This window comes from Lingula anatina, chromosome 9, assembly GCF_051362555.1.
Source record: "Lingula anatina isolate TDL-2025a chromosome 9, LinAna3.0, whole genome shotgun sequence".
NCBI classification, from domain to species: domain Eukaryota; kingdom Metazoa; phylum Brachiopoda; class Lingulata; order Lingulida; family Lingulidae; genus Lingula; species Lingula anatina.
The window spans coordinates 4,464,821-4,474,925 of NC_141775.1; the positions used below are offsets into that span (position 1 = coordinate 4,464,821).

General features: G+C 38.2%; 2 protein-coding genes across 2 annotated transcripts; one reads left to right on the top strand and one right to left on the bottom strand.

Moving 5' to 3' along the window:
* Positions 1-245: 245 nt before the first annotated feature.
* LOC106178345 (uncharacterized) lies at positions 246-3,059 on the bottom strand. The gene is made up of 5 exons (XM_086995520.1): positions 3,055-3,059; positions 1,971-2,105; positions 1,316-1,502; positions 825-966; positions 246-460 (listed from the first exon to the last, which is right to left on the bottom strand). Exons 1-5 carry the CDS (start codon positions 3,057-3,059, stop codon positions 246-248), a joined length of 684 nt encoding a protein of 227 aa, XP_086851646.1.
* A 2,044-nt stretch (positions 3,060-5,103) lies between these two features.
* Positions 5,104-9,925, top strand: LOC147759807 (uncharacterized). The gene is made up of 5 exons (XM_086995507.1): positions 5,104-5,196; positions 7,036-7,066; positions 7,691-7,948; positions 8,666-8,781; positions 8,990-9,925. The coding sequence occupies exons 1-5, from the start codon at positions 5,146-5,148 to the stop codon at positions 9,140-9,142; spliced, it is 609 nt and encodes a 202-aa protein (XP_086851633.1). The 5' UTR covers positions 5,104-5,145; the 3' UTR covers positions 9,143-9,925.
* The last annotated feature ends 180 nt before the right edge of the window (positions 9,926-10,105 follow it).

Genomic DNA, 10,105 nt, shown 5'->3' on the forward strand with positions numbered 1-10,105 from the left:
GAGCGCTCACAAATAAAATAAATCATTAACTTTCATCTAATTTATCTTTTATCGTATCCTTTTTATTACACTAAGGTTTATTTTCACATCTTAAATTTGATGATTGTATTATTAGCATTACTACATTATTATTATTTCACTTTTAAATCACCTTCAAGGGCATACAAAAGAATACAATTTTTGACGTATATTTTACATATATATCAGCTGAATAAATTATTATCATTAACATATTAATAAAAAAGTTAACGATAATTACTGGTGTTTGTTTGTAAATCACCTTTAGTTTGTGCCTGTGGTTTCTCTCTATCATCATCCAGAACCATGATTAATTCTGAGACGCTCAAAACAGGTCGGTAGTCACCCTGGTCATTTTCGTTCTTCCTTTCAGTTTCGGTATCATTCTCTTCTTTTCCTTTAGTCGGTGGGTCTTCAGTGTCTGAACTGCGTTTGTTAACTTCTGTGAAGACGAACAATACAGAAACACCAAGAGTGTTAAACCTTTATATAGAAAAACTTAATTTTCTGGGAAATTTCATTTCTTTACTTTAAAACACTGAGGTGCATTGTAAGCAAAACCGTTGAAAGAATAGCGGTTCACAACCCCACTTTTGGGTCTTATGTTGCTGGTTTATCTTATAGCAGATACGAAGTCTCTTGATGTCATAATAGAAATGAACAAATCGTTAACTGGTTCACACTCTCTGTAACTGTTTTGGACATGATAAAGAGAATATTGCTGAAAGCGAACTCACATAATAAACAACTGAACATTTATAGAATTATTGTGACATACTTCAAAATCACTTGAAAAGAAAACTCACTTGGTTGCTCTGTCTCTAGCCACCAACTTTCATTTTGAAAATTGTAAGGATGAACTCGTAACCAAGGAGGCAGGGTGGCGACCTTTGAATGACCGTGAAAACCATGATAAGACTCCTCTGTGTCCTTTGGTTGGCACTGATTCTTTTGAAACCGTAATGAAAATTGCAATGAAAATGTAGACATTTTCTATCACTTAATGGGAAATCCATTCAGATGATTACAATACATGTAACAAAAATTTCCATTTCCAAATGAAAGAAATAAAAAATGAACAAAAATCTTATTATAAAGTTGCCAATGCCTTGACTTTTGGCATTGTTGTTTAGCAATGGCTGATGGGACTGTCTCATTCTCAATGAAATGTGATGCTTTTTTTTTTTTGGCAGTGTGTTAGGTGTGACAGTGTGTTATATGTTGTAGTATGTCTGATGCGACATTGTGTTAGCTGTGACAGTACATGACATGTGACAGTGTCTTTACTATTGCTTACCCCGTCACACCTATTCCCAGGCAGTTGGCTTGCACACGTTGACACCTGGCATTCAAAATACAGAGTAATAAACTGCTCGTATTTGATCACTCTGAACTTGGGGGAGTACACACTCCTTACGGTGCTCTTTTCACCTAAACCAGACTGGAAACCTTGATTATGGGGAATCGGAGATTCCACACCACAACTGGAAACAATAATGTATGATCTTTAATTTAAAGAAAGCAGCTCTTTTGTTTTTATTGTTAGTGTTGATATATGGCAAAACGTATGATAACAGGAGTAATTGAAACAAATTTGAAACCACATTTTCTTTGGCTTTTTAGCAGAGTGAAAAGTAACAAGAGTGTGTGAAAAAGTACTGCTGCTGTTAAAGTAGAAAGTGGTTTACAGTGGTTTTGTCACTTATCAAGAGTTAACGGACCACTGTAGGTCCACGGTTCAAGGAGACATAATGGCACAAAACTATGACCTGTGGAGAGCTTTTGTTGGGGGGGGGGGGGGGGGGGGGGGGGGCATGTCCGATCAGCTCCGACCCAACTGTTCTTGATGATTACAGGCTAATAGACTTATTGGCTCTATTCTTTTTTTTTTAATCAAAACAAGTAACTGATTATTACAAGTGATATTAGAGAGAATCTGTCCATGCACTCACAAGGTCTTGTGTTGGCTGTTGGAGTATAATAGCGCCCTCTTTTTCCTGCGGTCTAAGTGTACAATGGAGGGATCATGGGACTGAGTGAAGATGTAGTTGCCATCTTGGCTTCCTAACGGAACAAGCACATGCCACCTTTTATATGACAAAGGAAAGCGCAAATTATACTTATATCTGTAACACTAGTCTGAACTCACTGATGCAAATGGCACTGGGACTACCTTACACTGATAGATTATTGACTATCCTGATTCATTTGATGAAATAAAGGAAATTTTCATCTCATCATTAATGTTGAGTATATGTGTGTTAACAATAAAACTGCTTAGATGGTATATTCATTATATTGTTTTAGAGGCTTACAAATGAGAAACGGGCATAATGATCAGACTTCCTAAGGAAGAGAAAATGGCAGCAAAACACTGACTCACAAACAGACACAGAAACAAGCAGTTAGGGAAACACGCAGAGAGTCAGCCAGTCAGACAAACAAACAGATTGTACTGCACATTGTACTACACAACAGAATTCCGTAATAAGTTTACCACGGAGCTCTACACTGACCCAAGAGAACACTGAGAGAAAACTGATAGGGAAAATTAACCAACACAACACAGCAGCTTTGGTGCAAAATTAAAGGGATAACAGCCGTACGTAAGATATCCGTATTTCACAATAAATACATTGTAAATAACTCATAGAAATACAAAAAATTCTATTTTGCCCCCAAAACGGCAGTTAACACATTTATTTTGGAATTTGCACTTGCCATCACATCACGTGACCTTCATAGATGGCTACACACTGTAATAATCTCTTAAGATTTTTTTAGAAAAAAAAACAGGGACTAATTTTGAATGTGGGAATGCATTCATTTACAATTGGTACGTATGGGAAAATTGTCCTTTACCCCAGGAAAATTCATTTTTTGGCCAAATAAGATTGATAATATAAAGAGACTAATTTCCATCGGTTTTCAAACGCATTTAGTTCACCAACATTTCAGAAAACTTACTATATAGGGACAGCTGAATAACTACCAGTACGTATACAAATATTCTACCTTTTCTGCATTTGGTCTTACACCATTCTTAACTCTTCAAAGTGAGGAAAACTCGATCTATCTTGATGTAAAAAAAAAAAACGTTTGGATAAAGTTTAAGCCTCGGTCACAACCGGACGCACGACTTTCATGATCGTACGTCCCCTGCGATTTTTGGGTGTTGCGGAGGCCGTGGAGTTCGTAGAGGTAGAGGAAATTCTGCCTTGCGAGTCGCAAGGGCCACATGAGATGTCCTTTCAACCAGGGACGCTAATTGCAAGGAGCGATGGCCGTGGAAATTGTACTCATTTCTTGAGTTTGTCTTGCTTCCTGTGTGCGTGGCACACACTCACCACTTACGAAGGGAATGCAACGCACGGCGAAAGTAGTGCCCTTTTCCGTCAGTTTTGCTTCACACTTGCCTCACACGTTTGTGGTGACGTACTGACGGCGTACGTCAGTTTTGCTTCCTGTTCTCCTCTCCTTTCTTTTTCCTCCTCCCTTTTTTCTACTATGTAAGCTTTTTTTCTTGCCTTTTGGAGGCATATTAGAAAGTAAATCGCGCAAAAATTGAAAATTTTTTGAAAATTGTTGTACACGTAACACAGTCGACGTTCATTGTAAAGACAAGAGCGTGCGCCGTGAGCACGCCTTTTATACATCGGGCGTGGGGGTGACGCACGTGCGACGCATTCCCGGTGTGTTCTCGATTTTGTTCGTTGGTTGTGAGGGCGTGCACCTTACTCAACACGCAAAGGGCATTTACTCCTTCATTGCCTGCGACGTGCGTCTTGCACAACGCGCGTCTCTCTTGCTAACTCCGTGCGAGAGGAGCAAGTTACGCTTGCGGCCTCGCTGTTCGCAGGCTATTCGTAGAATCTTTTGGACATGTCCAACATCCTCCGTACGTGCTTACGGGCTGTCTGCGAACTCGAAATTTCGTAAGAAGGACTTGCGTGGGACGTGAGATTCTGCGCAAAATTTGGACACAAACAGCCCGTAAGAGCCCGTACGGCCGGTTGTGACCGAGGCTTTAAAATAAAGTAGAATACTAATAGGCCCTTTTTTCAACCAGCTTTACCCCCGCCCTCCTATTTGTTCAGTTGCAAGATTCATATATAATAAGAATTTCGGTCACCTAGTGAGGGCAGTCTGGATATTATTTTTCAGTATTTGAGTGGTTATTTTTAAAACAAATTGGTAGGTAGCATTATCAGAAGGGACGTCTAGCCATTATCTTACGTCGCCCTTACGAGGTCACCTGCAACTGCGGTTAACGTTATCTCATATCAACCGAACCGCAAACAAAATGACACTTCTTTAGAAAGATGATGATATACATTTACACTTCGTGTGTAATCAACAGTTTTAAATGACATAACATTTTTTCAACTATAAAAATGATAACACTTTTTTTAAAATAAATTCTTATCACATTAGTTGCGTTATTTCCTTAATGTGTCTTATATAACACGGCGTCACATCGGATAAGAAGGTCTCAGGCGCGTTTTGTGACTTTACTCAGTACCACACCACGGGGTATCTACGGTTAAAATAAGAGGTAAGTTGTCACATCTATCTATTTCTATGAAATTTGGGTACTTAACATCATCAGGCCAGATCAGGCATGAGCCTAGGTTTAAAAAAAAAAAAAAAAAAAAAAAAAAAAAAAAAAAAAAAAAAAACTCTGATTATTTATCATGGGACCTAACACCTAACCGGTCGGAAATCTCAGGGATCATCAGTTTCCGCGGAAAAAGGTCATGTCTGTAAGATAATGCAAAGAGGGAGAAGAGCGTTACACTTATTCTGTACAGGTAGACATTTAGTTATTAATATGTTTAATTAATTTCCTCTGTAAAAACCTACAGACTTATGTAGGATGAAATTAAAAAAGGACTGTTAGGAAGCTTTATCAAAAATACCAGTTGTTATTGTTGTCGGTCAATAAATTTTTTAATTAAGGATTTTTTGCTCTGCGTTCAAAGCAACATGCACATGTCGGTATAGGTCCGTATAAAGTATACATGCACTTTGCTGTTTGAAGGTTTATCAAAGGTTTATCATGAACTTTTTGTTTCTTTTCAGTTGTGGACATCACTCGCGCTGCCCTTTCTGCTTCACACAATCACAATGAGGAACTCAACAGTCCTGGGGATTCTTCTGATCATCGCTGGTCATCAGGTAGGGTAAAACACCACGTTTATTAACCTGATATGTCACACAAGTCATGTTGTAAAAAAGGTTTCTTTAAGAGAGCCTAATAACAAGCGGATCCAGTACAAGGCGCAGAGATCACGTGTCACGTGCCACTCGGAAGTTTGTGCATAAATTTTAATTTCATTCTGAAATTTTAGTTACTGCAGGAATCCGCTTTTTGCTGTAATTCCCAAACCACCTACCCACTCCCCTTTTTTGTTAGCCATTAAAAACCTATTGCACTTCAAAATCTATTTTATTCTTGCGAACATGTATAATGAGGTTCTATTGTTAGATTTTGTGGGCAAGCAGGTTCTGAATCCTTCTTAATTTGGCCCCCTGAAGACTTCATAAATTACAATCACGCGCAAAGGTTGTGAACTATTTCCTTACCTTGACCACTGGAATATCTTTGTCAATGCATGCCTTGATGAACTCTTCCAATATGGCCGTCAAAACCACTTCTGCAAATCTATCCGAAACAAATGTATATATAACCAACACCACTTGAAAAAAGAAAATGCCAAATGTGCCGCACAGGAGTTATAGAGGATGAAAAGCACTTTTTAATTAACTGTCCTCTGTATATTGAATACAGAAAAGAACGCTTTCAAATAGTTCAAAGCGGCCATACGTATACATGCTTTACACATTTAAGCAACGAAGATAAATTCTCCTTCATAATGAACAGCCCAAACGAGTCAGTTACAATATCCTTGGCCAAATTCCTTAACCTCGATTTTGGCAAAAGAAACTGTGCTAACTCTTCCACTTTGTGATGTCTATGGCTATAAATAATTTCTATAAATATGAAGGTTTGCTTCACATAGTAGAAAACAGGCTTGTGCATAATTAATATCTATGTCTTACTCATGTATACAATACTTGTAGTATGATGCAAGCATATGATCAGTGTTGTGAGCAGTTGACTCGGCATTAAGACCATACCTAGATTATGATTATGAAATACTGAACATGTATGTATAATAATAGTACATTTCTATATATGTAATTTTGGTGCTATTTATCTGTGTATTTTATTATTATTATTAGGCCTTCCATTACTATTGTTGCTATTACTTTAACTCTGTACATTCTCAGTCTGGTGTAGAAAATATGAATAAAGCACAAAATATATACGGGAGTATCAAACTTAGATGAAGTTTGTAAATAAGTGCTATTATTACGTGAATGTGTTTTGAGATGTAAACAAAAAGTGTCTTTCAAATTGTACATGTATAACAACTGAACACACACACACACACATGATAAAAGGAAGAAAAAAAGTAATTATAATATCTGAATTTGATAAAGCGAATGGGTAGTCGCAGTGACAGTGACGTAGGCCTACACTTTGGCCGAATAAACATTCGATTGTAAACAGATGTGAACAGCGTTTGGATAATGTTTCAAATCAAGCAAAATGTTAAGTTGACCCAGGACGTACAGAGAAAGTATCAAATCTAAGTTAATTTAGTTTAAGTTTCTTTTAACATTGTACAATAACCATTGGGTTGCAATTTTACTGAATAAATTATTATTATTATTATTATTAAAGATATGCTTTAAGCTTGCCTCATAAGATCACTTTGCGCCTATCGCACTCGCCGGTTGTCACTCGATCATTAGGTTGTCTTATTCACGTAAATTATTTGTGTTTTCATTTCTGTAACGTTCATATTCATTTTGTTTCAATAAAGTTGTAAATTTTCATCACTACCTGTAATCGTTTCAATAAACTTATAAAGTTGTAAATTTTCATCACTACCTGTAATCATTTCCTTGCAGATTAATATATATATATATCAATTAATTTTTTAACAGGTGTTGGTGTCTGATGCGCAGGCTGCACCATGTGAGTATTTAAGTGTGTGACGGTTATTTGAAATTCTGCCCTGTTTCACGCATTGTCATGTTGAACTACGTGTATGTAATGTAGTTTAGCGTGGGGTTGGCGTGGGGTTCGGGACCCAAAAACTTTTGGTATTTTAGAGAGTGAACGGTTCCATTTGGTACGGTTTAGAACTACGATTACAGCTTGAATCAAAATTCTAATTTCAAGAGGGGACCATTGGCGTGATTTTTTTTCCAGAAATCGAAGGGGGGGGGGGGGGGGGGTCATTATCCCCCTCAATTCGCCACTGTAATGTCACTGTAATGTCATGTAATGTCATGCTCTCAGGCCCGTAGGTAGAGGATCTGCTCTGAACTAAACTTTTCTCTAGGTTCAATGCCAATGATGAACCACATATAGGTTTCTAGGCAAAAAAGAACTTTTTTCAGAAAAACGGACCTCTGTTAAATGAACTGTGCTATGTTGTATTATGCCATGATATTATGCCATGTTATATATAATGTTTTGTTATATTATCTTATGTCACGTCATGATTATATTAACGTCATCAGATTCTAAAGAAAAAACACCGATATTTGGTTGTGTACCAGTCATTGATATTTCGTTCTTCGTTTCATTCTTCAGCTTTGTTTCAAGCATGCGACAACGCTCCACTTACGACAGCAGCGCCACCTACCTTCATAACAGGTCCAGCCAACTGCCCAGACGGCGTAACCGAGTGTGTGACCAACCCGTTCTTTATCAACTTCAATTCCAATGCGACAGGAGCGACACCTGCAAACTCAGCAGCCAGAGTTTGCCTGTGTCCCAGGACCCAGGTCCCAGTGTACCCGCTCGCAACTGCTGCTGGGGTCACTACGGTAGATCCGTCGTGCATAAACAGTAAGTTCACAAAACACAGTGTCTGAATTGGGAAATAAAATATAACAACTTTTGTTGTACGCAGTTTCAAAATATTGTCATTTCCGTGGCTTAGTTGACTAGGATCAGGGAATTATATCGGATAGGCCTTTAATTCCCTGCTAGGATTTATAAGAGACTGCTGTAACACTGTTCCTGATAGGTTAAAATGTGCACATGTGACCATGTAACGTTGGTAGCGAAACCGGGGCCAGGATTGAAATATGGATGTTGGTTTTTTTTTTCAAACGCGTGCATGATAACTTTAATATAAATGTCAGCAGTTGTAATATGGTGCGCTTTTAGTTTGGGGTCGAGATCCCAGAATCATGCCACTAGAGGGCAACTGGTGGAATGTCCAGCTAATATCTGGTCAAACAGTTGTCGGACTTCGATTGGATTTTTAGTTAAAAGTATTCTAGGTAGACCTCTTCGAAATGTATGTAATTAAGTAAATTACTGGTGAAGTAACCAGGAAAAAATATTGATTTTGCTTTATAAAGGTAGGCCTATGTCAGGATCCGTGTTCCCTCAATTAGATGGAAACATAGTGACAGTCATGTCAATGAGGATCTTGATAATAATGAGAAAAGTGCTTATTTTGGCGATTCTGACTTGTATTATGGAAATGACAGAATCACATGTTTGTTTTGTTAGAAAATGCAAATTGTGGCAATTTTAGCCTTTTGACTGTTCCAGTTACGGGAATGCCATGTGAGGTTCGAAACGATTGCGAGCTGCTAACCCAAGACTGCCTCGGTATTTCGCAGTGGATGGGAACTTTCATGTCTGACGCGCTCAGAGAGAAGTTGATTGTGCGTACATAATGCAAATTCTTTCTCCCTCCCTTCTTTCTCCACCTGTTTGTCTTTTTATGAAATGAATTCCCTAGTTTATTTTAAGTAAAACAAAAATCTGCACAGCCATTTCGGTACCACTCTGCTGCAGTCAATTAGATGAATTATAACTAGACATTTCTGATCTCTCTCTCTCTCTCTGACATATTTACCTGTTTTCTTGCAGTTAACTACCAGCATAATATGCATTTTCGGTCTCGAGCAACAAGTGGCAGTACCATCATTTGAGTGCATTAATGGTGCGTGTGTGGATACTGGAGTACCTGTTGCCATAGGCTTGGCTGCGCAACCCACCGTGACAGAAATTTTGGGCGACTGAAGAATGACGTGAATGGATCAAGCAGTTTTAAAATTTTCCATCTTTTAATACAATTTTAGAATAGCATAGTATCCCGTCTTCATACCAGGTATACAAACAGACAGACGGACGGACAAACAGTCACACATATTAGGATTTACTGGTGCTTTGTTTTAGGTTCAACCACAGACCTCTTCAAGAAATTCACAGCTCTCCATTCAAACGTAGAGGTCGACCCTGATGTTACTGTAGTCACAAAAATGTCAGTGTTACAAGAATGGTAGTCCGTGGTCCCGTATGATAAGTACAGGTTGGGGTTAGTTGGAGTATTGGTGTTACTATATGGGACGAATGTCACCTGTGTAAAGTAATTGGGAAACGGACTCTGGTTCCTAGTTGACTACCATACCTGTGACACACTGTCGTGTACGAGAGAGTTCCCTGTGACACAGGGTCCGGTTCCCATTGATTTGTTCAGCTTAGCCGCGCCTTAGATTTGGAATAACATACATCACGCTAACCCTAGCCTGTACGAATCTAATGGAGGGCGGACTCTCAAACATCAGGTGAATCCATTTAAAGAGAAAAGACCGACCTTCATAGGCGTACATTATAAAGCGATGTACACCTGACTGAAGTTCATGAAAATTTTGATCGAAATATCCTTTTTGAGAATTAGTATTTCCGACAATTTTAAACTTTAACCTTAAAAGGACCTCGTTGTCATGGGAACTCTTAATGATATCAAATCACGTATATATATTTCAGTGGTATATTGATGTGCAAGTAAAATTGGCATTATAATCATAGGTCTCTGTTGTGCTTACCTTTCTGTGTTTAAATTGCACAAACGTTTTGGGAATAAAAATAATTACGACTTTAAAACAAGCGAATGTTCTGCGATCTACCACAACCTTGAATAAATAGGCGCCACCGTCTGGATTTTTGTGGGGGTTATTTTCAGTATTTTATAAAAAAAGGATT